Raw genomic sequence first — 25,568 nt, forward strand, 5'->3', positions numbered from 1 at the left:
GACTCGGGACCCTTCCTTCTCGCGCCTTACGCCAGCCAGCCTTGTTTCCCTGGCTTTATATCCCTTCACTCCTCAACCCCCATCACTTGGAGCTCGTCCAAGCAACCACTCATTCCTCCTCCGAAGCGTGTACTACACGTCTCCTCAGACCCAGTCACAGCTCGTTCATCATACCACTTCGTTTGACAGACAGCGTGTAACTCCGTTGACCGTCATGTCCGAATCCCTGCTTGATATGCGTCGGGCGGATAAGGAGGCGAAGCGGGCTCACGACCACAAGGCGAAATGGGCTTACGGTAGTCGACGTGCTCGTACTGTTCCTGACCCCCTCTCGTCCGCCCTTCCTCCCGCTCGCCCAGCGATGCCGATCACCCATAGCATGAAGTAAGGCCCCAAGCTCCCGTGGTTGCCTAGTCTAGTGCAAATCTGACCGAGGTGGGATAGCTTCACACGTGCCCTGCGGTTCGATCGCGAGAGAGAGTCCAACCACCTGGCCAGCGATGCGAAGATTGCCCTTCGCGCCGATGTCCGGGAGGCCCTCGAGAGTGGTCCGTCCGACTCTTCCGGTGATGATGTCGCCGCCCCGGGGTCAGTCACTCGAATCCAAGAGGAGCTCGAGGACAAGGATGGCTCCTTGCACGACTATGACGTTTCGGGGCAGACTATACTCTCAGACGCCGTGAGCAAGGCGGTTGAGAAGTTTGAGATCAAGGAAACAGAGAAGATTATCAAGACGTATGAGATAATCTCTCGCGAGAGCGAGACCGCTATCGGTTATCTGGCGGATGATGATGACTTCGAACTGGTGGACCACGTCCATCCTTGAATCCTGGTCCTACACTCTCTTACTGTTTTTCTAGCGTGATGATCTTTCCGGATTGGAGTTGGGAATCGACAACGGGTGTGTATTCTTTTGCGTTGAACTTTCGGTCGATTGTATCATCATCATTCATGCATCATGTCTCCGTGCTTGGTATTCACTCCTCTTGATGGGCGTGCTGGGGCAAGCCTGAGGTCTTTTTCTGGTTTTTAATCAGCACATTGTTATTATCATCAGGCTCGGTCCTAGCTTATTAGTTTAGTCTGGCTTTAGACAGTACATTAGAGCACGTATATATTTTTGATTCTCTTCATGGCTCTGATTAGATGGATGCATAGAGTGTAGAGTGAGGAGTGCGGGGAAGATTTAGTGTGCAACGTGGTCGCGATTAACCAACCCATTGCAGGGGCTGGCGGCGAGTAAGTGGAGGCTACCCGCATTGTCGCTATGATCGCCTGCAATACAGTTGTCTAATTTGATTGACATACATAGTATTTATGGATAAGTTACGAGATAATATTTTGACTGGCAAGGGATCGAGACCATAGTAGAAGAAATGTAAGGTGATGGCGGTCAGTAGCTCAAGCCCACCCGACCGCGCTCCTGCAGACTTGCATATGCAATCACCACGACGTCGAAATCCGCCCTACAGCCCCTTCGTATGTAGCAGCTTGTCAACCACGAAGCACTTTTTGTCAAGTTGACATCCATGTGATTAGAATTATCATAAAGAGAAACACGATTTCCTATTGTCGGGGTCTAAGGCGGGTAGTCGCCACCAAGCGTTGCTCGGCGGAGAGTCTGGATTGTTTACCAAAACAAAAAAAAGGAACCAGGAATCGGAAAAAAGTCCATCTGCATCTGGCCGCCCTCCGACCCTCTCAACCCCTTCACCGTCCTCAAACGACCCCAACTTATATTCTCACCACCACCTGCCTTCCTATTTCTTGATACTGATTACCACTTTCTCTCTCCGACAAGATGGAGCCGCGCACGGCGGAAAGTCCGATGGACTTCGAGTGGCAGTCCAAACCCCCCGGAGATGTGACGTCGCCTTTTTACCAGGTCGGCATGAAGCATGACAACCAGAGGAAACGTGCGTCTATCAACTTTGATCGTTCATGTTACTTGCATGGAGAGAGCTTGCTAAAAGCTAACTATGCCAGTAGGCCCTCACAGTATTTTCGATTCCCCTGGAAAAAAGTCCCTACCTGCCCTTCGAGAGCCGAATTCGCAACCCTACCTTTTCTCTCAACCTAGAACCCAGCAGCCACCAGGCACCCCTAAGCCCGCCTTCAGCCACGCAGCTTTCATGACCCCTCGCAAATTCGATGTCGACTTCTCATCCGGCGCCGAAAACATGTCTTCCCCCGAGCATGCCGACAACGAAGACACCCCCGATCAACCTACGAAGTCAGGACACCGCAACTCGTTGTACAGCATGTACGGTCGGTTTGCACCTAGCCCGGGCCGCGGAGAAATCCCTCGCGTGAGCCACTACTCGAACGCACTGGCGCGACGTGTTCAGAAGAGACGTCGCAGGGATAAGGCGCTAGATGTACAGTTGAGGAAGGAGGACAGTGATGATGAGAGTGACAATCCGGACGCAGGACCCCTGGAGAGTACAAAGACACGGCAAGACCAAACACAGCCTGAAGGCCAATCTGGATCGCGTTTGGCTTCGTTTTCCGACTTCTTTGCCCTACTGGAAGCGCACCCGAATATCCCGAGCATTCTCTCGTGGTGGGCGCAGTTGGTGGTGAACCTTTCCTTATTCTCGCTAGCCGTCTACGTGGTTTTCGGCTTCGTTTCTGCTATCCGTGCTGAATTTGATCAGGCGGCCGAGGAGGTGTCGGACACTATTCTGGCGGAGATGGCGGCGTGTGCGAAGAGCTATGTTGACAATCGATGCGCCGGCGGCGATCGTCTTCCAGCGCTGGAGACTGTGTGTGAGAACTGGGAACGATGCATGAATCGGGACCCGGCCAAGGTTGGCCGTGCCAAAGTGTCGGCGCATACGATGGCAGTGATCATCAACAGCTTCATTGACCCGATCAGTTGGAAAGCGATTGTATGGATCCACCTACACCCTTGCCTGGCTACACAGCTAACATCATCTCAGTTGTTCTTCCTAGCTACTATTTCGACCGTCACCGTCGTCAGCAACTGGTCCTTCCGATCCTTCCGCAACCGCTACAACCAACATGATTACTCTCCTCCCGCCCCAGCTTTCACAAGACAGGCCTCCGGTCAGCACCATCCGCCGATCGCTCAATCGCAATACTCCTACCAGCATGACCCAGGTTACGGGTACATGGGCCCTCAGGGCCAGGGATCAGTCTCCGGATTTGAAAAACAGGATGCACCCCTGCTTCTGGAACAACCGCAAGGAAAGGGATTTGCGACCGAACGGGGCCGTAGCCGGAATTCCCGCCTACGCACCCCAAGTCCAGTCAAGCGATTGCTGTGAGCTATTTATTAGTCTATCACCCTCAGCCTCTCCATGATGGTCTTGTGTGGTTATCTTTGGTTTATCATTTATATCGCATTTGCTGGTTGCAACGGAGTTCAAGTTGTTTTATCAGTAGGAAAACAATATGGTTAGGTGTTCAGTGCATGTGTCCCGGCTGGGCCTGGGAGTTTGGATAAGGGTATTGTGTACATATCAGATTTGTTTCTGAACCATGATCCAAATATAATTTGAATCTTCAGAAAGTGGTGAATAAACGCTAAGGTTGTGGTCATTGACTGGGATGTTACACATACTTAGTACCTAATGACAGCTGTATGACGTCAACGTTCAAGCCACCAGCAGCTTCGCCGGTGAAGTAAATTGGTATGAGCACTTGCATCAACCACCCAGCATCCAGCTTTCTTTCACGCTCGGGAGATTGCCGTGACAGTTGATCCAATTTCAAGTAGTCATTGGTTGGGCGCATCTTCCAGGGATGTTGCCGAGACATAAGCTGATGCCAGCCCGCAAGGACAATTGAGGGTCAAAGTCCGTGGCTCCGTGCCTTCATCCTGACGTATTGCATACTACATCTGTACATCAAACTATATCAGCCTTATCTACTTCTCTATTTCCTTTTTGACACCGTTTCACCACCGTTCAGATCGGTTTGCCGAGAACAACAGTATCACATAGCACACCTCTACGCTATCTCAACTATCTCAATCCACTCAGTCGTGTGTCCATCATGGCGCGCAGAGAAAGCACCAAGCAAAACCTCTTCGTCGTCTCCAACCGTCTCCCCCTCTCGGTCAAGAAGGCTGATGAGGGCTCCTACCAAACCTCCCTGTCGGGCGGCGGCCTGGTCACCTCACTGTCGGGTCTCACTAAAACCACCCAATTCAGCTGGTTCGGCTGGCCAGGCCTTGACGTCGCCGAAGAGAAGGACCGGGAGTCGCTTCGCAAGAGCTTGGACGAACACAACGCGATTCCGATCTTCCTAGACAATGAGTTGGCGCACGATCACTACAACAACTTCTCCAGTAGGCAGCACTTTTTCCTCCTGTGTCTCTTTCCTATTTGAACCCAAGTCAAGCTAACCCGTCCTACAGACTCGATCCTCTGGCCTAGTCTACACTACCAGTCTGGTGTCTCCTTCGAAGAAGGCCCCTGGGAGTCGTACAAACGCGTCAACGAGATCTTCGCCGACACGATCGCCGAGAAGGCCATTCCGGGCACACTAATCTGGGTGCACGACTATCATCTCATGCTTCTACCTCGGCTGCTGCGCGACCGGCTGAAGGACAAGAACTGCGCGATTGGGTTCTCCCTGCACACCCCCTTCCCTGCGGGCGACTGGTGGAGAAGTCTGCCAGTGCAGAAGGATCTGCTGGATGGGATGCTTGCCAGTGATGTGATCGGGTTCCATACGGAGGAGTACAAGCAGAACATGATTCACTCTGCCGAGGCACTGTGCGTTTCCTCTTCTGTCCCTTTTCTTCGCTCTTCATGTTTACTGGAAAACCACACTTGGAGCTAGTGCTAACACTGTCTGTGGTGTGTGACAGTGGCGCAAAAACCGATACCCCCGGACAGATCGAGTACAGAGGTCGGAAGGTTGTGGTGGAGAAATTCATTGTCGGGATCGATCCGCAGAAGTTCGCGGACTCGCAGGCGAACGATGATGTGCAGAAACGCATCAAGGAGCTGCAGGAGCGGTACAAGGGCATGAAGATCATTATCGGGGTGGATCGGTTGGACCACATCAAGGGGCTTACGCAGAAGCTGAAGGCATACGACACGTTCCTGGACCAGCACCCGGAGCTCAGCAACAAGGTGGTGTTGATCCAAGTGGCCGTGCCGAGTCGCGAAGATGTCAAGGAGTATCAGGATCTGGAGACGGAAATCAGCACCATTGCGGGAAGGATCAATGGAAAGCACTGTGAGTTTTTTTACTCATTTTGAACTGCTTCACGACTGTCTGGGGTCCTAGCTAAGCGACTCTTTTCTGCAGCAACGGCCGACGGGTGTCCACTGATCTACATGCACCGATCCGTCAACTTCAGCGAGCTGACGGCATTGTACTCAGTCGCGGACGCGTGTCTCCTCACATCTACGCGCGATGGTATGAACTTGGTATCGTTCGAATACGTGGCGTGCCAGGCGCAACGACACGGTGTGCTGGTCCTGTCCGAGTTCGCTGGAGCGGCGTCGTTCATGAAAGAGGGCTGTCTGACCTTCCACCCGGCCAACATGGCGGAAATGGTCGATGCCCTTCACAAGGCCGTGACCATGGGCGATGAGGACCGAGAGAAGAACTACGAGACTTTGCGAAAGTTTATTGAGACAAACACTAGGTGAGTTTTCTAGCTCTGGTTCGTGGGTCATGACGTTTACTAATCGATGGTTTGAATAGTGCGAAATGGGGAGAGACCTTTATTAGCACGCTGTATGGACGCTTGACGAGCTCGTGAGAGTCAATCCGAGCAGGCCGATGGTTTAAAAGTACATGACACGTTGATATACACATAATGAAGTGCGGTGATGTTGTACGTACAAAGCGAAACATGTGATCGACTGGTCTCCATGCCAATGCTGTGCATATGCTTTTTTTCTCCTTTGCTTGTAGAGCGCCCTTCTTGTTACTTTCGGAATTTCGTGGTACAGGAAGCATGGAGGGCCTTTTAGACAGGGGTCAGCGAGAGCAAAACTCAACTGACGTATCCAGGCAGACTCTTCTCTGACCAAAGCTCGGCACCCAAGGCGACAACATTCCTGGACTAATGCCTGAAACCGCGGGTCTACTGCAACTGCTTACTGTCATCATTGCCCTAAATTCATTGAGAAGGTACCAGAAAGACAGCAGAGATCTGTTGATTTCCATAAAGGTTTCTGGCTACGTATATGAACAGCGATTTAGGCTTTTTGAAGCAGAAAAATCTGACCGTGTCAGCAAAAACTCTACCCATGTGTCAAAAACAGGATCTTGATAACACTCAGACCGTGGGAGATTTCTTTATCCTTTACCCTTGACCACATGACCGACCCAAGTTGACCAGGGAATATACCCATACACGCGGTTTTGGCTTGGGGTCCGACAGTGGGTCGGCTGTTTCCGCATTGCCTGAGCCCCGAAATATTTCATGTTGTTCTATGGATCGGTGCTCGAGTAAGCTCTCCCCGGGGTTTATTTACCTTGATTTCCTTGCCTCGGGGCACACAGGTCTCCCTCCCAACTTTCCACATCCGCCCCCTGAAACTAAACCTGATTCCTCTCGGTCCAGGTCATCTTCGAATCGGCGATGTCCTTAAGTAGTCGCCACAGACGAAAGCGACCTTGTTACCGGGTCTGGGATAGATCACCGCTGGCTCTGAGCCAATCCATTGTGCTACCATGATTAGTGGGCAATATATATTCGCGCTGAATCTCTTTTTTTGACAGGATAAACGACGACCCGTCAGATTCAACTCTCAGTTCATATTCGACTCTATCTCTCATCTTTTCAAGAGAATGGCCAGTTTTAAGTGGCTGCTTGTCGGTGTTGTCTTTGGTTCGCTGGCTGTAGCAAATCCTCTGCCTGTGCCGGAGGCCGACCACCTTCAGGCTCGTCAATCCCCCACCGATGCGAATGATATTATGAGCGGTCTTTGCAAGGACTTCACCTTGATCTTTGTTCGTGGATCCGGGGAAGTGGGCAACATGGTGAGGAAGATCCCTTTTCCTTGAGTTGCCGCCTCAATGCACGCTCCCCTGACCCGAACTGACACCAACACAGGGCGCGGTCATCGGCCCTCTTCTCTGCGCTACGCTGAAAGAGCGAATCAGTCCGAATCAAGTTGCCTGCCAGGGTGTCGATGGCATGTACACCGCCAGCTTCCCTCAAAACTGGCTTTCTCCGAACACGGATGCGAAATCCATCGCGTCAGCGGCCACCATGCTCGAGCTGGCGACTACCAAGTGCCCGAACACTCAGGTAGTGGCGGGTGGATACAGGTATGCCTTCATCTACATATCTGTCAAATCAAGAGCTCGTCTTTCTTACCTTCTTGCTCTTTCCACCCCCCCCCCCAACACCCTCTCACAAGCTCACAGCTGACGCAAGGGAATGTCACAGTCAAGGCACCGCCGTCATCGACTACGCAATTCAAGACGTCAAGCACGAGGTCCGCAACAGGATCAATGGGGTGGTGCTGTTCGGGTACACGCGCAACATCCAGGACCGCGGGGGCATCCCGGGCTACCCGCAGGACCGAACCAAGGTGTATTGCGCACCGGGCGATGTGGTGTGCGACAATATCTTGATTGTAACGCCGCCTCATACGACGTACGGTTTGTACGCAAAAGATGCAGCAGAGTTTCTGGCGTCGAAGGTGAATCAATCTAACTAGGTGGTTGTGAGTGTTCAAAGAGAGGTTGTATGAGTTCAGGCTTGGACTTTTGACTTGTTGTTTGTGGCTCAGATAGACTGTTGCTTGCTTGCTCCGCAAATTGATGAGATGGGAAGTGGGCGTTAGAGCTTTGCCTATGCAAATTGGTTATGTATACCGTGCTCATTCAATTGAAGCTATATGATATCGACAAGCATGTTATCCATACCCAGTAGACTGGATGGACCGTCTATAATCTCTCCAATCCCCAACTACACCTCCCTTCCAATGACCTAGTACTTACTCGGGATAACATTGCACCGCCCTCGCCGGATTCAGCAGCTTGATAAAAGTATCTTCCGTCGAAATCGTCCCCACAACATCCCGACAGGGTAGCCTAGTTCATGCAGCACTTTTGTCAGCTCATATCCCCCAGACCAGCACCCTTCCTTCTCATAGCCCAGCTGTACCCGCCACCCAGTGGCCTCAGTGCACAACCTAGCACAGCACAACAGAACAAAGCAAATAACGCACCCAAGAAGATAACACTCGACTTCAACCGGAGGATCCTGCGGTAACAATGTCGCATTGTACGCCCTTGCAGCACATCAATCAGCCAAGTCCCCCGTTCCCGAAAAGAGCGAAAGCGACCAAGACGGTATACCCAAGGAGTGAGAAGAACCTACGTCAGAGGGAGATCCGTACAGGTGGCCGGCACCACGGAGCGGTTGCCGATGGGGACTTGCACGGAGGCCGTGGAGTCAGGGATCCCCAGGGTGGAGCCGTAGAAGCTTACTTCCTTTTTCATGTTCGACGTTAGAGATGACTTCTAGGTGGGGGAATGGGGTCAGGAGCTGGTACGAGGTCAACGAAGGTGGCGGCTGCGAGGATGAGAGGTATGGGGATTGGTAGCAGGAGGAGGGAGGATAGTGGGAGCATGATGGGGCTGGGTTTCATGGTTTCGGTTTTGTGTGATGACGCTATATTTGGTGCAGGTTTTGTGAGGCTGAAGGTAGAATGGGATTTTGAAGTTGGAGGTTGTAGGTAGCGTAGGGGCTTAGTATATATGCGCTGCTGGAAGAGTTATAAGGACTATTGATATAGCTTTGCCCCGAGAGTGCACGGAGGAGTAGGGGGTCAAGTGTAAACTCATCTACTGGTCGTTAGTGCTTATGCGGGCACTATAAATATCCGTGCTACTATGTATGTCTCAGAGTCTGAGGTCATAATATAATGAAAGATGATTCAAAGCAGATATCAGGTATCGTATCTGTTGCACCTGCTTCTATGCAGCTGGTTGACTTGGGGGGAGGGCGATAACTGTCTAACAATCAACTTCCTATTCAGCTTACCTTTCCCTTGGAATATTTCCAAACCAATTCAGCTTCGAACGCATACTATGCTGCAGAATCATCAAATATCGAATCTCCTCTACCCTGGGCCAGCCTCAGCGAATGGAACCGATCGATCGATCCTGAAGAACCCCCCCTCACCGGCTATACCCCACCACCTCCTCCCCCCACGTCCGCCATGATCGACAAACCCGTATCTCCGCTATCGGCACTAGAAATCGGGATCGCGATTGCCGAGTTCGATCCGTCCGTTCCCCATTATACGGGTCTCCCCCCGCAGAACCAAATCGAAGCTGCGATCATAGACAACTTCCACGTTCAGTTCCCTGCTCCTTGCTCTCCACTCACCTATACACAACCCATCGAAAGCATCTCCCCCCGTCTCCCATAACAAAAAGAAAATGACTTCCATCCCGCAAGTCCAGACTGCCGCCTGGATCGAGAATCCACGCCCGCACGCGCAACTGGAACTGCGGCATGATGTCCCCGTCCCCGAGCCGGCTGACGGTGAGGTTTTGATTAAGCTGGAGTGTACTGGTTTCTGGTGCGTTCGCCTTTTTCCGGTCTTTCATGCCCCGGACTGGGCACTGGGACTGATTACATACTTGCTAGTCACTCCGATCTGCATTGCATTTATGGGGAATTGCCGTTGAGTGTTAATGTGGTTGGGCATGAGGGGGTGGGGAGGGTGGTTAAGCGTGTGTCCTCTCCTTCGTGACTTTCTTTCTGGCGCTGTTGTATCGTGTGCGAGGATGAGAGGTGGTTGGCTGATTGTGTGCATTCAACTATAGTCGGTCCGAATGCCCCGAGTGATATGCTGGGGATGCGCGTTGGTGTCAAGTCTGTTCCCTCCGTCTCATCGGATTTGCTTTCCGTTTACTGGTGTGGAGGGGGTAAGATTGCTTGGTATATATGCTGACTCTTCTTGTTGTTTCATAGATGGCTATGGAGTAGTTGCAACGACTGTCCGACGTGCAAGGTCCAGTATACCAATTGTCCGAATCAGATGAATTCGGGGCGGGTATGTGTTCATGATATATCGCTTTCTCATTTGGGGTGGAGTTCTGAAAAGACTAACCATTTATGACTCAGAGTGTGCCAGGGACGTTTCAGCGTGAGTTGATCCTTTTTTTGTTCGGGTTGTTCGGGTGAATGGCTGATCTAAGGTTCTTATAGAGTACGTCGTCTCACCCGCCGACTTCGTGTCTCCGATTCCGGAGAACCTGAAGCCGGAGTATGTTGCCCCGTTGCTGTGTGGTATAGCTTTCCCCTCCTTCCATGTACATGCTTGCTTTATATCTAATGAGTCTATCTCAAGCTGGTCTCACCATGTACGGCGCATTGAACAAGCTAGACAAATACTGCGACAAGGGCGATTGGGTGGTGATCATGGGTGCCGGCGGGGGACTTGGTCATCTGTATCCCTCCCCATTCTCTCTCCTCCCCTCTAATCCAGCATACACGGTGTACTAACTGCTCCCGGCGGATAGAGGAATCCAAATCGGCAAGGAAATGGGCTACAGGATCATTGCCGTGGATAGGCAAGTCTCTCTCACCTCTCACCTTTCCAGCCGAACAATGAATTCCCAGCTAACAAGCTTACAGCGCAGCCAAGCGAGACATCTGCATGCAGTCCGGCGCGGCGGCATTTGTGGACTTTAGCGACGACGTATGAGTTTTTTACCCACCATCTACTAAATCTTGTCGTCATGAAAACTAAGAACCCGAAATGCAGCCCACAGCCCACATCCAATCCCTGACCGACGGCATCGGCGCTCACGCCGTGATCGTGGTCGTCGGCCTGGAAAAGGCCTACGAGCAGAGCGTGGAGTTCCTCCGACCCGTCGGCACCCTGGTCTGCGTGGGCCTGCCTCGGCCGGACTACCACCTCCCCATCTCGCCGCTGATGTGCGTGGACCGCGGGTACCGGATCGTGGGCAGCGCCGTGGGCACCGAGGATGAGATGCAGGCGCTGCTGCGGATGGCGGTCGCGGGGAAGGTGGTCACCCATGTGACGGTGTTTGAGCTGGGGGAGATCAATGAGGTGGCGGGGTTGTTGGGGCGGTTTGCGGTGGAGGGGAGGGCGGTGTTGAGGATTCCTGCTTAGGGGGGCTGGGCTCTATATCTTTATTATGGGGGTGGGGCTGCTGGAGATGCTTTCCCTCTTTTGGGGTTTAAAGGGTTGCTTTGGCGATCATTCTTTTCTGTGCTGGGTGGGGTGAGGGTTTGCTAATAGCTTACTATTCCTAGAGTCTCTCTCAGTTCTGTTCTACGCTAAGGAAGCAGTGAGTATAAGTGTTGATTCGTTGTCATGTCATTATCATGCCGCTGGGGTCTTGATCTATGTATATAAGGGAATAGAGTCTTGATCCCTCCCACCCTTCCAGCGTTGTATGTGCATTTGCGTTTCAATGTCTGTACGCTTATGCGAGGAGACGGCCGCGCATGTTGCCCTCGCGGAGGGCATCGTACTTGAAGCGCATGGTCAGGTACTCTTTGTATCCATCAGCTGTTAGCTCTGTACCTGGCTGAAAAGAATTTCATGAAAAGAAGCATGAAAAGAAGCACCTACCCTCGAAGTTGATGCTGCCGTCGTGGTTCTCGTCGAACTCCTTGGCCTCATCGGCGGTCATGGAAAGTCCATCCTTGGAGATGTGGCGGGCGGCCTCGTCAAAGGACATGCCCACTGGAGTTGTGGTTAGCCAACTTCATTTCCCTTCCGCGTGCACAAAGGACGGATTAAGTGGGTGGGTTCAAGACTCACAGCAGCGGTCGGAGGACTGGGCGAAGCAGGCACATAGTCAGCGTCAGGAGTCCGTGCAGCACCGGTCATTGTAGAAACCTACCGCTTCGTCGTACTGTTTCTTCATCTGCTGGAACCAGTCCAGGGAGTAGTAGAGGTTCTTTTTCCACGGGAAGTCGTCAGCTTGTCTTTTCTTGTTTTGATTTTGAGGGTATCTGGAAATGAGGAAGAGCTGTTCACCTTAGCGTCCTGGACCATTTTGAATGATGTTATTCCGGATTGAGGATGCTTTGGATTGAAGAAGACTGTTCGATGCTCCGTTGGCTGGGATGGCTTGGGATGGAAGAGGTGATCCAGCTGGGTGCTCGAGGGGGTTTATATCCCTATTCTTCTGGTCTCGTCTACGGCATCGATATAGATAGTGGGTTGAATACATCCCACTCCTACCCCTCCAAAACCCTCGATATTCAGTTGCCTTGGGGTGGAGGTGAGGTGTCAAAGGTCCACTGCATGTACAGAGAGCTGCTTGCTTTCTTGCGTGGCAGGATCCAGTTTGGGCATTTTAGCATACAGCGTACAGCAAGCATCCAGCAGCTGTAAGCGTGGGAACACAGCTGGGTCCACAGTGAATCGGAAGCTCGTGCAGGTATACTTCCAGGCAGAGTAGCTGGAGGTACCTTGGAGCTCTATCAGCCCTATCACGGTGAGGGAATTGAGTTTTGCGTATGTGGACTGCAGGGTTGGTGGGTAAGTAGGTAGGTAAAATGTTATCAGGTGGTCGAGCTGTATGCTGCATGTCGAAATGCCCAAATGGCCTGCTGCTGCTGTTGCTGCTGCTGCATCATGTATGTGTCTGAGAGGCCTGTTGTCTGCGACGAGCAAGAGCTCAAATGAGATCGGCGGGTAGAAGGAAAACAGGTGTGGATGGTGGGCGGTGGATAGAGGAGGGGCGTGTGTAGGCGAAGGCAGCCATACGAAGGGGTTCGAATTGAGTGGTGGGGGTTATGGCTCGTCTGTTTCGATTGCACTCGTAACAAGAACCGTCTATCTAGAGCGCGGTCGTATCAGTGTGATGCCATTCGGCCCCTCTTCTAAATTAGCAGTCTCAGGTCCTGTATCCCAACATCTTCAGCTTCTCGCTTTCTGGTGTGTTCTTGGAAGGAACTCTAGTCAGTCCTCGAGTCGTTCTTAGTCAACATGAGCAGCCTACCTCAACATCAACAGCACAACCACCCACAGCGAAGCAAGAGACACTTACCCATCTATCGTCGTATCCGCAGGCAGTAGCAGCTTGCACCTCCCGCACAACACAGGCCCCCTCCCTCTTCTGCATAAGATCCCCGTAACCGTTGCGCGTATCATATCGATCCAATCTGGCCGGGGATGTCGGAACCTGGAAAGCCCAGAAGCGAAGCTTGGGAGCGATCGTCAATTTCTCTTCCCAGTTGAGGTCAGAAGGCGGAAAGTAAACGTGGAATGGAGGGGAACAAAGCTGCAGCTGTAGGCAGCTAGCTGCATGCAAGGCACTCTCGGTCGAGTTTAATTTGCTTTTCGCCCTAGCCGCTGGGCTCCGCTCATCCCCTCGCCTGATAAGGCTGCCACATTCTTTTCCCGCTGTACGCGCTGGGGGGAAATTCTTGCATGCTCCAATGCTCATGCTCGAACATGATATGTGTGGTATTAGAATGGTGGTGGAGAGGCGAAGGGGGAGGGGCAGAGATGAGAGAAAAATGCCGCATGGAAGGAGGGGCATTTGACAGCTCAGAGATGGGTGGGTTGGTGGATGTAGGATGGAGGAGGGATGGAGGGGCACGACAAATCCTCAGCACTCTAGATTCATTCTACCTTCCCAAAATAAGTCACATGTTCTTGCAATTTATTCCACTACCCCATCCTTCATGACTGGCGTTTTCTGATGACCTCTTCCAAAACAGTACCGAGTGTTTCTTCGTCCTCTGTTTTACATCTCGATCAGATTTCCTTCTACTCCACCGGCCACCATTTCTTCTCTCAGCTCCTCCATTATCATCCCCTCCCTGATGTCCTGCTCGGTGAGTTCTGTCTCGCCAAATTCCCGGTCCATATCCTCGGCTGGTCTCGCGCCTTCAGCGAGCTGATGGTTCAACCCTCCAACTGGGGCCTCGCACTGGGGACATCGGGCCTCCTCCATGGGCATGCCGCATTCGCCAATGGTGAACTATAAGATGAATACATTAGCAACTCTGTGAGTAGCACAGAATGGTGGGTGATGAAACAAAAGCACGACATTGTACTTCAGCCTTGAAAAGACAGACACTTACTGGGTGATTGTTTTGGCAATAGTACCAATGCCCCGTACCTGCGAACTGCTCCGCCATTGCTCTGTACACCTGGCGTTTCTCCTCGCTGGTCACCAGAGCATAGAACGCCCCATCATTGATAGTCCTCCGTGCGTCTTTGATATCATCCATCAGGTAACCCAGGAGCCTCGGCGACTTGTTGCACAAACTTTCACAGAACGCCAGGTCGTCTTGGGCACGCTGGCGGGTCTTGTTCTCGGTATCCATCTCGACAGTCTTGCCGAGTGCTCGCATGTTGCTCAACGAAAGCATGGAAAACAGAGCAAAGTAGATCCCAGCTTCGACTCGTTCTTGAAGTAGATTGGCCTTCATGGTGGGCTGCTTCAGCGAAAGACACTTTTCAATCAGAGACTTGATGTGACTGGCCGTCAGTTGAACTAGGTTATTACGGATGCGGTGATCCACGTTCCGGTTGCTGCAAATGTGATCCCAATCGCGGAGTGCGACCCAGCCGAGTCTGAGCCCGAGGACCTGTCCACGCAATCCGAACCCGGTTTGTATGGCCAATTTATTAGGGATGGGCTTTGTGCTTGTAGTTTCGTTTTGGCGTGAAGTAGCAGACGCGAGCATGTCGTTCAACTTGCCTAGCGGCTGTTCCGCGGTTGCAACAGACTTGACGTATTCCTTCACCTTCTTGACCAGGCCAATTCCTGCAGCTCGATAAGCTTGTACCGCGCCTCTAGCTTGGTCATTGCTCTTCGAGCCACCAGTTTCATGGATCCAATACTTGAGGAACTCGGCCCGTGAATCGTCAATTTGCTTCTCGAAGCGAACAATCTTGTCTGCGAGTTCGGCATGCTGTGCACTGGCCAAAATGACGAACTTGCGGGTAAACTCGTCCAGCAGAAATCTTTTCAAGATACGACTGTATCGGTTGATGTCTCTGAGGGGGCGACGGCACTCTGGGCAGCCCTTCAGCGCTGACCCGGGCATCATCTCCCAATGTGCAGGCTTAGCTCCAATTATCTCGCCTGTAGACGCATTAATATTGAAATAATCATTCATACTTAAAAGTCCATCCAGGGAAGCAACGGTATAGAAGTGGTTGCACGGGAGAAAGATTAGGGGCGATGCATCCAGGTCAATCTCTCTGTAGGTCTTAAACTCCAGAAGGTCAACCTGCTGTTGCAGGACTTCTTGTGGAGCACAGATTTGACAGAACTGCGAAGGTGGACAGGGCTCTCCACACATTCCCGGGCACTGGTGTCCACACGGCTTCAATCTCTTCTCGCAACGTCGACTGCATGGATTGTTTTCACATGGAACGGCACAGGGGAGCTTGCAAGCTTCGCGGTGTTCGCAGCCAGAGTCACATAGCTCCGCGCACGGAGGACACGGTTCCTTGCACGTCTTAAAACATCGGCTATGCTTGCAGTGTACTTCACACGGGCGGCGGCAAGGCAAGCATGCCGTTGCAGGATGACATATACGGTCACAGGAATGCGTGCAATTTGTGAAGCCCTTGCGACAAACACTGATGCATTTACCATGATCAAGAACAGTAACTTCCTTCCTTTGGACTCGACAGGAGGAGCATATTTTCTGACAACTATGCCCGCATGGTAATTCCAGTCCACACTGAAGGGAGCACTTCATGGGTTTCTCCTTCTCGTGGCATTGAACCTTGAAGCTGTGATCACACCAGGGCAATTTAACGATAAGCTCTGCTGTGCATTGCACAGTGTCAAGTCTGCTCATGCGTGAGCATTCAACCTTGTCTATCCTATGACCACAAGGTAGCATGACGTTGCAGACAGGGGCGGTACATGGGCCACATGGCTCGTAGCACTTCTTCGCGCATGGATGACCGCACCGGCTCATTCGATAGCACTTTTGAAGGCATTTGACTGCTTTGTGCTGTTTGGATGAGTGACATTTAAGCACACAAGTATGCCCGCAGTTCAGTCTCAAGCCGCATGTCTCCGCGCAACCACCCTCCGGGGACTTAATGGAGAAATCATCGGGACACGAGACCTGCATGATATTGTGGGAATGGCGCTCGCAGTCGAGCTCGAGATACGGTCCAATGTTCTCGTTCTTTTCGAGCAGCTCGATGACAGACGCCCACATCGGCGCTGTTGATGCCGTGTTTGCATCGCCAATGAGGTACATGCCATGTTTTGCACGACTGGGGGGGGGGAATATCAGCGACGGTTGTCCAATCTTAACTTGATTTTCTCGAACATGCTTACCTTAGTAGAACATTGATGCGGTTCGGTGACTTAAGGAAACCGCAATTTCTGAACCTGTTGCTTCGGACCAGGGAAACAATAACAATGGTTGCCTCCTCGCCCTTTAATTGAACTCATTGTTAATTTGGTGCGCAACACAGTGAAGTGAAGACAAGCCGAAGGTGGTACAGATCTAACGTACTTGGAAATTGTCAACCGTTGACAGTCTCAGAGCGTCAAGCAAGCTACGCTTGCTCACAACACGTTGTCCCTGGAGGCATCTTTCACCACGACCGCTAGGCTCATTGGCTGTTTCTGTAACCTCCGCCTCACCCAGTCCTTCAGCATCTCTCTCACCAATTATAAGCGTCATCTCCTGTTCAAGAATATCCTTAAGCATTCTCAATTGACCGACGTATGGTGTCAGGACAGCGATCTCACCAGGACCATACTTTCCTTGTCTCAGAAGATGCCTTACGAGCGATATCACCATGTGGACTTCCCATGTATTAGACTTGCTATGCATAGGATCTGAAGGGTCACCATCATTTTCTGTATTTCGATGGTCAAGCCAAAATAGTCGGTGCTTCATTCCCGCAACAGCAGGATACATAGTTGTGGAAATATGATCTTGCAACTTCGGATAGAGCGTTTCGCGAACTAGATTAGCAACTGAAGGATGCATGCGTCGCTGGATATTCAATTGCGTAACAGGGAATCGACGCCCTCCCGTCTGTCCTTCGTCGCCATCATTGCCTCCAAAATGACTATTCGCGAGTCGCTCGAACAGTGATTCATCGAGGCCGTATTTTGCTCCTTCACGGTCATAACTCATGGAAAGTCTGAGGGTGCTGATCCGTGGACGAAGCTGAAGGTGATCTCCGATCAGAATGGCATGCTGCACCGATGGCAATAGCGCGGTCAGAACATGAGATTCGAGTACCTCTCCAGCCTCCTCGCAAATCAAGACTCTAGCCTGAACGCCACGAATTTGGGACGAGAGATTCGCCAACATCGTAGTCGTGACACCTATGACCTGGAATCCTTGCAGCATGCGAGCTTCGGCCGCGTGATATATGGCGGTCAAGTTCTGCTTCTGCCTGTAGTATGCTTTCACTAAGGACGAGAAGACTTTCCGAAGTTCATCGCGTGCTCCCTCATGCCAAAAGTCATGCAAGCGCATGCGTTCTGCCGGCGAGAGTGTCCACACATCGGCCTGCAAAAGTTCTTCGGGAGAACGCGGCCCATCGATCTCCACCCAAGCACTAGCATCATCACCTTGTGTCCAAAGCCTGAAAGCCTCGACCTCACTTCGGTCGGGATCGACAGCTGTGATACGTTCTGCTTCAAATGGGAAGCGCTTCTTGACGAACCACAGCGTCATCTCCATGCCACCGGTCTCCATCGATTTGCATACTTGTTCGAGTTCCGCCGTGATTTCCTTGAGTTTATCATGGTGGGAATTCCGCTGATTATTATAAGCCCGGATAAATGGCCCTCGATCAGCCTGTTTATGGCTATCGATAGATAGTGCTTCCAAGTGTGGAAATGCGCTCCGCGGGCCAAGGCGCACAATGCTTGTGATTCCTGCATTGAGAAGACCTTGCAGAAATTGATCGAGCGCGTGGGAAGTGTAACATACACATAATATCGGACCAAGGTCAAGCAAATCCCGGTTCGCTGACAAGCACTTGGCCAGCTGTATGCCGACGTATGACTTTCCTGTTCCCGGCGGTCCTTGTATGAGTGCGATCTCGCGGCGGAGGGCCCAGACTAACGCCGTCGCCTGACCCTTATCGAGGCTTGTTGTATTCGCAAGCTCATTTGCTACCCACGCTGGGTCGTCTTGGAGAGAGAAGGATGGGGTAGGGTCATCGCTGCTTCTGCTTGTATCAGTGCTGTCATCCGCAATTGGGTCTCCAAAAAGGGAGGATAGATCCAGAGACTTGTGGACATCAAGATAGGCTGGCGGGGGCACGGTAACATATTGTTCCACGGTATCAATCGACACATTCTGCTTTCTGGCATTCCAATCTGGGCGAGGGACAATCCAGGTGGCGAACGGTAGATGCTCTGGGCGTGCATACTGAGCTTGCAAGCATTGTAAGACACCATCAAATGAGTTCAAAAGCACAGCTGGAAACTCGGCCAACAAAAGCGGCTTTGTATTGTTCTTGAAGAGTGCAAAATTGAAAACATTTGAGAGCTCCGTTTCATGAACGTGGTTCGTCAATCTGAGGCTGATCGAAGCGCGCGTAGCACTAGCAACGAGACCACTGACGGGTGTGGGCACATGTTCTCGTGAAGCAGGTGGATTGGCGTTGAGGTTGACATCTCTTTTAGCAACTTGAAAGAAAGTTACAGAGACGTTTGTATGATCTTCACCGTCGACTAGAGCAAGAACCACTGGACTCTCCTTCAAGGCTTGAGAGTTCTGCCACCATTGCTTGCGTCGGGCTGGGCTCATGACTTTCAGTCTTGAAGGCTGGTCAAATTCGAGATCAACTTCAATGCCCTTCTTTCCACCCGCTCGGACCTGCCGGACATTCACCCCAAGATAGATACGCGCAGGTGTGATGCCACTATCACGAAAGATCCTTCGCTTCAAGCGCCAATCTGGCTGATGCACGAGGACATCCCAGTTGTGCAAAATCAAACGAATTGAGTCGCGGAGCAAGCCAGCGGTATCCTCACGCAGCAGGCGAAACTGGCTATCGAGAAGCCGGCGAATACCAGTCTCATGTTGATCCAATGTATCAAATACCGGATCTCTCGCTGGGAGAAATTCTGCTCGCTCGAGAGAAAAGATTTCGTTTATTGTTGGGAGCAGGCGGATGTGTGGGATAGAGGCGTGATCATTGTCGTGTCGAGGCCCATGAGCAGATAGCTCGCCTGGTAAGTCGACTTGAAACTCTTTGGCCTTCGGTAGCTTATGTTGAGTATCATGATGAAAAGAGACGGCTGTGGAGCGATTGAGCGACTCGCCCATGGACAAGACATCTTTCAGCTTTATGATATTGTCATGAGCCCACCGCATGCTATGAGAGGCAACGCCACTGAAGATATCTTCGTCTCTATAACAGGTACAAAGACTTTCAACAATAGGCGCAAACGCAGCTTGAATGGCAGCCTCTTGGTTCAAGGTCAAAGTGGTAAGAAAAGCCTTTGCAACAAGCAGCAGTGTTTCTTCGAATTCAGACACGTCATTGTTCATTGACCTCTCATTGGCAGTGCTTGATTCAGGTTTCATGCGAATAACGTGCTCTGTCACTTGAGTGAAGAATGTAACAGCACGACGTCCGCTGGGTCCATAGATCACGTTATAAATGGTTCCCACTTGACGTTCGAGCGCAAGGGATGACAAAAGTCTGTCATTCGTGATAAGCTGAAGAAAGAGGATACCGTGAACGTGAAACATTAGACCAAGGACACTATATGACTTGGCAAACTCTGTCTCAACAATTTGTCGAACAACAGCAAGTCCTTCTTCTGTCGCAAGACTCTTGATAAAATCCTGACGTTCATCTGAGCTTCGCTCGATCATGAACAGCCCCTTCTCAAGAATGTCTTTGATCTGCGGTGCTGAAAGTGGCTCCTGAGTGTGTGGAGGTAGAGTTCGGCTAGCTCTTTGAAGTCTAGAACTTGTAGAAGGTCTAAGGCATTAGCAGAAAGACTTGTGAGTGCAGCACTGTAATTCTCGTACCTGGTCTCGATCGGTGCGACAGGGAAAGTTTGAGCATTTCCGCGCTGCACTCTTCTCACCATAAGTCTTGGTCCACGAGAAGGGTTTCCACGTGGAGGGTTTCCATGTGGAGGGTTTCCGTGGGGAGGTCTTGTGTCTTGAACATCAGTTCTCTGCATTTCAGGATCTTGATTCCGAGAGACTTGACGTCGACCGCGACGAGCTCTACTTGATCCCATGGCTCTTGGAGGACCTAGCGGCGGTTGGCCTGTCCCAACCATGGCTCAAGAAGCTGGGGTGTCTGCAAAGTCTCGTGAATCTCTGAAAGAAAGAAGTTCAAGTCCGAGCTCAGATGATGTTGGTAGAAAGAAATTTGTGTGGGTTAACACGGGATGGATGGGGAGATCAAAATGAACAAACAAAAGAGGCGGTTGGTTTGGGCAAACAGAGGGACAGGCTTTTTGAGTTGTTATCAAAGGATTAGGCAGAAGCAACATGGAATTTTCAACATTTCTTCACGTGAGGTCACTGATGTTCAGTTCCTGACTTTATCCTGATCATATACATTAGGGCAGATTCACTGAGTATCTGCGCACGGACCGCTTTGATATACAAGAAGTGGGTCCAAGGCTGACAGGGCGGTAAGGCTGTGATGAATTGCATTTACATACTGCCAAAGCACCAAAGGTCAACTAACTATTTGCTCATGGCTGAGTAGGCCGTCAATAAATGCGTGTTACTAAGGTAAGAGAACAATGTCATAGTAAGTCAAGTACTATAGCTCACTTGCGCAGAATAAATGCAAAGAGTCTTCGTTTGCTGTCATCGGATATGATTTAACACTCAGCGGTGAGCTGAAACAAGACATGTAGGACTTCCTGTTCGATATACCCAGATATGGCTAGGTAGAGGGCTCAGTTGAGTAGTCTGGCAGTCTGACTTTGATGCAAAGACATGTAAAGCCAGCGATGAGGTGACCAGCAATGGGGTCTCATGGGAGCCTCAAGAGCGACATGCGACCCTGACAGGGCGAGAAGGGGTGTTTCAGTAAATGAGAAGACATTGCTTTGAGTATCAATGTTAGTTTGACGTGCAGTGTAGTAGAGAAGATTCCAATTTCTCTAGAGGCCAGTAAGCATGGATTAGAGATCCAAAAATGATTGCAGGCATCCATGGCATGACCTACAGCATTGTTCACTTACATTGTAGGCATACTTCCTCGTGTCTCGGTGTTTCTCTTCGGTTCCGACACTATGTCCATTTTGTACGAAACTCAACAGATTCGTCTTCGAGGATACTTCAAAATGAAGTCTTGAGTGTGGGGACCATAATCACATCAATGCGTACTGCTATTTGGACATAGGCAAACATGGCTGTATGCCTCTCAGCATGGCGGAAGATTCCCGAACGACAAATCTATCCATCTCATCCAAGATCTTATTGTCAGGATAGATGCAGCAGAGACGCATTTTCTTTGTTACACGAGCAAAGGCTAGACGTGTCGCAAATATGCTCACGTACAGCACGTTTCATCGAGTCTCAAACTTGTCGATGGTCAAACACTTTCGAACTGTGCATATTCCGATTGTAGTATAACGAGGTCTTCAGTTGCAAGTTGGAGCAATTGGAGATTGTTTGTGAGACAAAAATTTCAACCGGCGATCTGCTCGGGTTGAAACATCGGATCTTAAACCCAAAATATGGAACCTGTGGGGTGCAGGGGAAGTGGCCCGGCCAGGCTCGTCGATCATCATAAACATAGATTCGAACAAACTATTTTGAAAGTCGAACGAGGTGAAGTTTGGGTTAGTGGTTCAGTAGCTCCTCGAAACCTACTCATTCGCCAAACATCTGTTTTAGGTATGCGAATTATATTCAGGAACATAGGTTCGGTAGTTAGGCGTCTGCGTTCGTAGCATCCGCAACAAAGCTTATCTCTGTTCCGGCCCTGTTGAGATTTAAACCGGGTTCACTAAGCTTGTTTCATAATATGGCTATATTGCCTCCACTCGGACGGGCGTTTGAATATTTTCAGGATAAATTATGAGAAAGGACTTCTTCCCGATGTAGGAGACGTGGGAAGCGGGCGCCGGAAATCGTGTGTGTGCAGTATAGACAATCTGCGTCGGAGGGGTGGGTTCGTAGATTCTCTAGGTGCATGAACAATCAAGGTGCATCAACAAAATCTGGGCTCTCACATAATTCGGGAAGAATTATCATACCGTCCGGGAGGTACGTGGTACTTGGGGCTGTCAGAAGAAGTGCTAAATAGTGCCCAATACAAGAATTCGTCCATAGCTAGGCTGGACCCGAACGTCCCATTTGCACAGATTATCAAAGCAACAAGAATAGGAAGCAGGGGCCTAGAGTGCACATGACACCTCAGGGGTGCTGCTATAGCTCAGCAAGTGGTCGAGTCTCATTCCAAAGCTCCATAGGGCTTTGCTACCATGCATTCAGCGTTGGTAAGATAAATTGACTCATGTCACGTCATGCTCGCCACCTGGTCCAAGGAATGCATTGGCTGCATTGAAATAAGCAACAATTGGTCATCCCGTCCACCATTCCCACTCATTCTCTGATGCAAAAAAGGAGTTGTATTTCCTTTCAAAGATCCAAAGCAAACATGTGCGTCCCAAGCATCAATCTGTGTAACGTGGAAGTGTACATGAGGCAAGGTGAGACAAGAACAACGTCTGCAGACGAACACCTTGTACAGAAGAGTGTGAAGATTCTGACTCTTTGCACATATTAGCGAGGCGTGGTTCGGAGGTACGGAAAGTAGACAGTACATGGACGGAGGGTCTAAGCTACGGAGAATCCCTAGTCTTTTTTGGACCCGTGCGGGGTTTTTGATACCTGGAGCTAAAGTAAGTAGGCAAGCAGTTCATCTCCATAGTCTAAGCCAAGCGCAGTGGACAGAATACCACAGAAACTCACTGGAACAGACACTGCATCCAGGTTCTCCTGCCCAGTGGCGAACTCGAGCCTTCACTGCTTCCGGACCTGCAGATCTCCTCGGTCTTCTTTTCCACCCTTCTGGCGCCCTTTTTTCCTCAGGAGTAAAATGGGCCTTTTAACCGCAATAATCGGGCAAAAGCAAAGAGATCCATGATGTTTGGGGGGTTGGGGATGGGGAATTTGTTGCAGTCTCTATCCGTGAGTCGGCCGTACTGCCGAATTGAGGGAAAGAAGCGGAAGATCCCTGGTTAAATCCACCCAACGGAAAGCCCCGAATTTGAGCCAGGGAAGGTGCGGGGTAACTTTAGTCCTGGACTCCTGGTGGACTCCACCTGGAATCTATTCCTCATACGGAGCGCTTTACTTTACACCATCATTCCTGGCAGCGATGGTGTCTTACTCTTCTTCCCTGGATCAATCACTCAACCCACTCTCAGACCCTGAGAGAAATTTCTGCGCCATGCACCATCGTATCACTCGCTCCGTCTTTAGGTCGGTCCTCTTAGCCAATGCAACACAAATAAACAAATGAGAATCCGGGGGTGGGTCCCCGGCTGGGTCAACACTGGTGGCCGCTAATTGTTGGTTCGTCCACCATTGAACTCAAATCAATTGCTGCCCACAACTTGAATGCTACCCATTTCGAAGTAACTGAGGTCTACTCTAACCTCCGAATACAGATCACCGCTGCCGCCATCTTCCGCCAGCCGGACACCCTGGAAAGAGGCAATCAAGATTGTAGCCACTTCGCAGAGCGGGAAATGAGCCCGTCATCAAATCGTTGGTCCAGAACGACCATCACACTGACGATCCTTCCTAGCTTTCCCAGGCACCACACCCTCTTCGTCCTAAATCGGGGTCAATCATGGAGGAGAGCCTTGGTCCTGGCAATGACACGATCCATCGGAGCAGCAAAACCTTCCCCTGGTCGAAATTGGCCTCGGCCCCCGTGCCGTGGTGCACATGTGAGGATGTACGCCAGACTTCTCTCTATATATAGAGGGCTACACTTGCAGTTTCCATGACCACCAGCATCGATACATTCTTTAGATCGCCTGCCTCCTACAGCAATCGGACTTGAGCATTCGTTGAGCCTACACAGTCTAATATCTATCACTCTAATCAACCGTCGTTCTCATCATCAAAATGAAGTTCACCAGTGTTCTCTTCACTCTGGGCCTGGCCACCAGTGTCTTGGCCAACCCTACTAAGGTCGTCCGTGAGCCCAGCCTTGTTGAGCGTGATGTCGCCGCAGTGACCAGCGTTCTTGCCGACATCGAGACCAAGGTCAAGGCCCTTGATTCTGCCATCAACAGCTACAGCGGTGGAGACCCCTCCAAGGTCGAGTCTGCCTCGACCGATTTGGTCTCAACTATCAACTCGGGTACCACCACTGTTAACGGCGGCGACGATCTTAGCTCCACCGATGCTCTCGAGATCCCTGGTCCTGTCCAGGACCTGACCAAGGACGTTCAGACTGCGGTCAACGACCTGATCTCGAAGAAGGACCAGTTCGTCTCGGCTGGTGCTGGTGCCACTGTCTACCAGCAGCTCCAGAAGCAGTACACTGCTGCCAAGAGCTTGGCCGACGCTCTCACTTCCAAGGTTCCCGAGTCCCTCTCTAGCCTTGCCAGTTCTCTGTCTGCTGGTATCACCGATGCCATCCAGAAGGGTGTCGATGAGTACAAGGATGTTGCTACTAGCTCTGGCACCGCTTCCAGCGCTACTTCTGCTGCCTCTTCTGCCAGTGACAAGACCGCCACCAGCGCTGCTTCTTCCGCGACTGAGAAGAGCGAGACCACCGCTGCCGCTGCAACCACGAGCGATTCCGCTACCACTGGTGCTCAAACTTCGTCTCCCGTGATCCCCACCTCCGCCAGCGCCTCTGCTACCCCCTCCAGCTCCAGCACCCCCTCTGCTTCCGCCAGCTCCACCCTCTTCACTGGCGCTGCCAACTCTGACCGCTTCAGCTACGTCTTCGGTGGTGCTGCTGCTGCTGCTGCCGCCATTGCTGCTGCCTTGTAAGGGAGACAGCCGAAGATGACCTGAGCCTGCAAGGGATAAACGATTGTGAAGATCCAAGTGCAACGGTTATCGACAAGTGCGATCATGAAAAGATACGGGCTGGCCATGTATATCTATTCACCGTTGATTGATTTCAGCCCGGGACTGTGGCTTAATGTCTTTGATTCTTGGTTTGGTTTGATTTGTTGGGTGTTTAATTGGTTGACAATGTAATATGGTCTCAGTACAACCAAAACACAATGAATTGTTTGAACAAAAAACGCTTCCATCAAAATATTGCCTTTCACCAACGCCTAGATTATGAAAGCGTAGCATATGCTCTTGTGGATCCTCTTCAATGGTTACCCAAATAGCGGATGATCTGATTTTGCTGCCCACCAGCCCAGCAAAAGCAACCTTTACGAGCGGAGTATCCACAGTATCTCTGCCAAAGATCAACCCCTGTATGGTTGCCTCTCGCCCGAAGCAGCAACTTACACTACGATCAACCACGAAATGTTACTCGAAAGTGCGGATCGTAGGATCACCATTCCATTCCATCCCATCATCCCATCCCATCCCATCACTACCTCGTGCATGCTCGGCTATCAGACGCGGGAAGTCTAAGTCCGCACCGTAGACCGACCGCGGCAGGAAGCTTTCTGCTTCGCTTGCT

General features: G+C 51.1%; 10 protein-coding genes across 10 annotated transcripts; 6 read left to right on the top strand and 4 right to left on the bottom strand.

Moving 5' to 3' along the window:
• The first annotated feature begins 122 nt into the window (after nucleotides 1-122).
• On the top strand, nucleotides 123-1,111 carry ASPACDRAFT_77132 (uncharacterized protein). Its single transcript, XM_020204885.1, has 2 exons — nucleotides 123-384; nucleotides 445-1,111. The coding sequence occupies exons 1-2, from the start codon at nucleotides 215-217 to the stop codon at nucleotides 824-826; spliced, it is 552 nt and encodes a 183-aa protein (XP_020057698.1). The 5' UTR covers nucleotides 123-214; the 3' UTR covers nucleotides 827-1,111.
• Nucleotides 1,112-1,659: 548 nt separating this feature from the next.
• Nucleotides 1,660-3,560, top strand: ASPACDRAFT_1879919 (putative nuclear envelope protein Brr6). The gene is made up of 2 exons (XM_020198185.1): nucleotides 1,660-1,916; nucleotides 1,990-3,560. The coding sequence occupies exons 1-2, from the start codon at nucleotides 1,802-1,804 to the stop codon at nucleotides 3,288-3,290; spliced, it is 1,416 nt and encodes a 471-aa protein (XP_020057699.1). The 5' UTR covers nucleotides 1,660-1,801; the 3' UTR covers nucleotides 3,291-3,560.
• Nucleotides 3,561-3,679: 119 nt separating this feature from the next.
• Nucleotides 3,680-6,072, top strand: ASPACDRAFT_116051 (trehalose-6-phosphate synthase). The gene is made up of 5 exons (XM_020195956.1): nucleotides 3,680-4,315; nucleotides 4,385-4,745; nucleotides 4,841-5,214; nucleotides 5,287-5,629; nucleotides 5,689-6,072. Exons 1-5 carry the CDS (start codon nucleotides 4,021-4,023, stop codon nucleotides 5,744-5,746), a joined length of 1,431 nt encoding a protein of 476 aa, XP_020057700.1. The 5' UTR covers nucleotides 3,680-4,020; the 3' UTR covers nucleotides 5,747-6,072.
• Nucleotides 6,073-6,729: 657 nt separating this feature from the next.
• ASPACDRAFT_77135 (uncharacterized protein) lies at nucleotides 6,730-7,847 on the top strand. The gene is made up of 3 exons (XM_020204886.1): nucleotides 6,730-6,975; nucleotides 7,049-7,266; nucleotides 7,388-7,847. Exons 1-3 carry the CDS (start codon nucleotides 6,784-6,786, stop codon nucleotides 7,659-7,661), a joined length of 684 nt encoding a protein of 227 aa, XP_020057701.1. The 5' UTR covers nucleotides 6,730-6,783; the 3' UTR covers nucleotides 7,662-7,847.
• A 14-nt stretch (nucleotides 7,848-7,861) lies between these two features.
• On the bottom strand, nucleotides 7,862-8,774 carry ASPACDRAFT_116056 (uncharacterized protein). Its single transcript, XM_020195957.1, has 4 exons — nucleotides 8,502-8,774; nucleotides 8,327-8,439; nucleotides 8,175-8,237; nucleotides 7,862-8,037 (listed from the first exon to the last, which is right to left on the bottom strand). The coding sequence occupies exons 1-4, from the start codon at nucleotides 8,577-8,579 to the stop codon at nucleotides 7,941-7,943; spliced, it is 351 nt and encodes a 116-aa protein (XP_020057702.1). The 5' UTR covers nucleotides 8,580-8,774; the 3' UTR covers nucleotides 7,862-7,940.
• Nucleotides 8,775-9,386: 612 nt separating this feature from the next.
• Nucleotides 9,387-11,266, top strand: ASPACDRAFT_77136 (zinc-dependent alcohol dehydrogenase). Its single transcript, XM_020204887.1, has 10 exons — nucleotides 9,387-9,536; nucleotides 9,605-9,690; nucleotides 9,784-9,832; nucleotides 9,932-10,013; nucleotides 10,085-10,106; nucleotides 10,169-10,249; nucleotides 10,311-10,410; nucleotides 10,483-10,533; nucleotides 10,598-10,661; nucleotides 10,728-11,266. Exons 1-10 carry the CDS (start codon nucleotides 9,394-9,396, stop codon nucleotides 11,097-11,099), a joined length of 1,050 nt encoding a protein of 349 aa, XP_020057703.1. The 5' UTR covers nucleotides 9,387-9,393; the 3' UTR covers nucleotides 11,100-11,266.
• A 26-nt stretch (nucleotides 11,267-11,292) lies between these two features.
• ASPACDRAFT_77139 (uncharacterized protein) lies at nucleotides 11,293-12,098 on the bottom strand. The gene is made up of 5 exons (XM_020204888.1): nucleotides 11,976-12,098; nucleotides 11,839-11,895; nucleotides 11,757-11,772; nucleotides 11,565-11,678; nucleotides 11,293-11,486 (listed from the first exon to the last, which is right to left on the bottom strand). Exons 1-5 carry the CDS (start codon nucleotides 11,991-11,993, stop codon nucleotides 11,416-11,418), a joined length of 276 nt encoding a protein of 91 aa, XP_020057704.1. The 5' UTR covers nucleotides 11,994-12,098; the 3' UTR covers nucleotides 11,293-11,415.
• Nucleotides 12,099-12,494: 396 nt separating this feature from the next.
• ASPACDRAFT_1866805 (uncharacterized protein) lies at nucleotides 12,495-13,932 on the bottom strand. The gene is made up of 2 exons (XM_020197883.1): nucleotides 12,946-13,932; nucleotides 12,495-12,888 (listed from the first exon to the last, which is right to left on the bottom strand). Exons 1-2 carry the CDS (start codon nucleotides 13,486-13,488, stop codon nucleotides 12,841-12,843), a joined length of 591 nt encoding a protein of 196 aa, XP_020057705.1. The 5' UTR covers nucleotides 13,489-13,932; the 3' UTR covers nucleotides 12,495-12,840.
• ASPACDRAFT_26149 (uncharacterized protein) lies at nucleotides 13,696-19,840 on the bottom strand (the record flags this gene model as incomplete). Its single annotated transcript, XM_020199394.1, has 9 exons — nucleotides 13,696-13,932; nucleotides 14,036-15,352; nucleotides 15,460-15,623; nucleotides 15,808-16,266; nucleotides 16,307-16,367; nucleotides 16,448-16,554; nucleotides 16,657-17,523; nucleotides 17,641-18,072; nucleotides 18,523-19,840. Coding segments are annotated over 9 exons (4,962 nt in total), but the record flags the coding sequence as incomplete, so codon positions are not given.
• Nucleotides 19,841-23,567: 3,727 nt separating this feature from the next.
• ASPACDRAFT_77141 (cell wall mannoprotein 1 family protein) lies at nucleotides 23,568-25,144 on the top strand. The gene has a single exon (XM_020204889.1). It carries the CDS (start codon nucleotides 24,035-24,037, stop codon nucleotides 24,911-24,913), a length of 879 nt encoding a protein of 292 aa, XP_020057707.1. The 5' UTR covers nucleotides 23,568-24,034; the 3' UTR covers nucleotides 24,914-25,144.
• Nucleotides 25,145-25,568: the final 424 nt, after the last annotated feature.

This window comes from Aspergillus aculeatus (assembly GCF_001890905.1).
Source record: "Aspergillus aculeatus ATCC 16872 unplaced genomic scaffold ASPACscaffold_5, whole genome shotgun sequence".
Lineage (NCBI taxonomy): Eukaryota > Fungi > Ascomycota > Eurotiomycetes > Eurotiales > Aspergillaceae > Aspergillus > Aspergillus aculeatus.

What these genes read in the sequence shown, in the direction of transcription:
- ASPACDRAFT_77132 (XM_020204885.1), top strand. Translation starts at nt 215, where the DNA reads ATGTCCGAATCCCTGCTTGATATGCGTCGGGCGGATAAGGAGGCGAAG. An exon ending in CCGATCACCCATAGCATGAA is followed by an intron (nt 385 to 444) that starts GTAAGGCCCCAA and finishes GAGGTGGGATAG; the next exon opens with CTTCACACGTGCCCTGCGGT.
- ASPACDRAFT_1879919 (XM_020198185.1), top strand. Translation starts at nt 1,802, where the DNA reads ATGGAGCCGCGCACGGCGGAAAGTCCGATGGACTTCGAGTGGCAGTCC. An exon ending in GCATGACAACCAGAGGAAAC is followed by an intron (nt 1,917 to 1,989) that starts GTGCGTCTATCA and finishes CTATGCCAGTAG; the next exon opens with GCCCTCACAGTATTTTCGAT.
- ASPACDRAFT_116051 (XM_020195956.1), top strand. Translation starts at nt 4,021, where the DNA reads ATGGCGCGCAGAGAAAGCACCAAGCAAAACCTCTTCGTCGTCTCCAAC. An exon ending in TCACTACAACAACTTCTCCA is followed by an intron (nt 4,316 to 4,384) that starts GTAGGCAGCACT and finishes CCCGTCCTACAG; the next exon opens with ACTCGATCCTCTGGCCTAGT. An exon ending in AAGGATCAATGGAAAGCACT is followed by an intron (nt 5,215 to 5,286) that starts GTGAGTTTTTTT and finishes TCTTTTCTGCAG; the next exon opens with CAACGGCCGACGGGTGTCCA.
- ASPACDRAFT_77135 (XM_020204886.1), top strand. Translation starts at nt 6,784, where the DNA reads ATGGCCAGTTTTAAGTGGCTGCTTGTCGGTGTTGTCTTTGGTTCGCTG. An exon ending in CCGGGGAAGTGGGCAACATG is followed by an intron (nt 6,976 to 7,048) that starts GTGAGGAAGATC and finishes ACACCAACACAG; the next exon opens with GGCGCGGTCATCGGCCCTCT. An exon ending in GTAGTGGCGGGTGGATACAG is followed by an intron (nt 7,267 to 7,387) that starts GTATGCCTTCAT and finishes GGAATGTCACAG; the next exon opens with TCAAGGCACCGCCGTCATCG.
- ASPACDRAFT_116056 (XM_020195957.1), bottom strand. Translation starts at nt 8,579, where the DNA reads ATGCTCCCACTATCCTCCCTCCTCCTGCTACCAATCCCCATACCTCTC. An exon ending in CCGCCACCTTCGTTGACCTC is followed by an intron (nt 8,440 to 8,501) that starts GTACCAGCTCCT and finishes AACATGAAAAAG; the next exon opens with GAAGTAAGCTTCTACGGCTC. An exon ending in GTCGAGTGTTATCTTCTTGG is followed by an intron (nt 8,038 to 8,174) that starts GTGCGTTATTTG and finishes TGCATGAACTAG; the next exon opens with GCTACCCTGTCGGGATGTTG.
- ASPACDRAFT_77136 (XM_020204887.1), top strand. Translation starts at nt 9,394, where the DNA reads ATGACTTCCATCCCGCAAGTCCAGACTGCCGCCTGGATCGAGAATCCA. An exon ending in CTGGAGTGTACTGGTTTCTG is followed by an intron (nt 9,537 to 9,604) that starts GTGCGTTCGCCT and finishes CATACTTGCTAG; the next exon opens with TCACTCCGATCTGCATTGCA. An exon ending in AGGATCATTGCCGTGGATAG is followed by an intron (nt 10,534 to 10,597) that starts GCAAGTCTCTCT and finishes ACAAGCTTACAG; the next exon opens with CGCAGCCAAGCGAGACATCT.
- ASPACDRAFT_77139 (XM_020204888.1), bottom strand. An exon ending in CGGCAGCATCAACTTCGAGG is followed by an intron (nt 11,487 to 11,564) that starts GTAGGTGCTTCT and finishes ATGGATACAAAG; the next exon opens with AGTACCTGACCATGCGCTTC.
- ASPACDRAFT_1866805 (XM_020197883.1), bottom strand. Translation starts at nt 13,488, where the DNA reads ATGCCCCTCCTTCCATGCGGCATTTTTCTCTCATCTCTGCCCCTCCCC. An exon ending in GTTGTGCTGTTGATGTTGAG is followed by an intron (nt 12,889 to 12,945) that starts GTAGGCTGCTCA and finishes GTTCCTTCCAAG; the next exon opens with AACACACCAGAAAGCGAGAA.
- ASPACDRAFT_77141 (XM_020204889.1), top strand. Translation starts at nt 24,035, where the DNA reads ATGAAGTTCACCAGTGTTCTCTTCACTCTGGGCCTGGCCACCAGTGTC.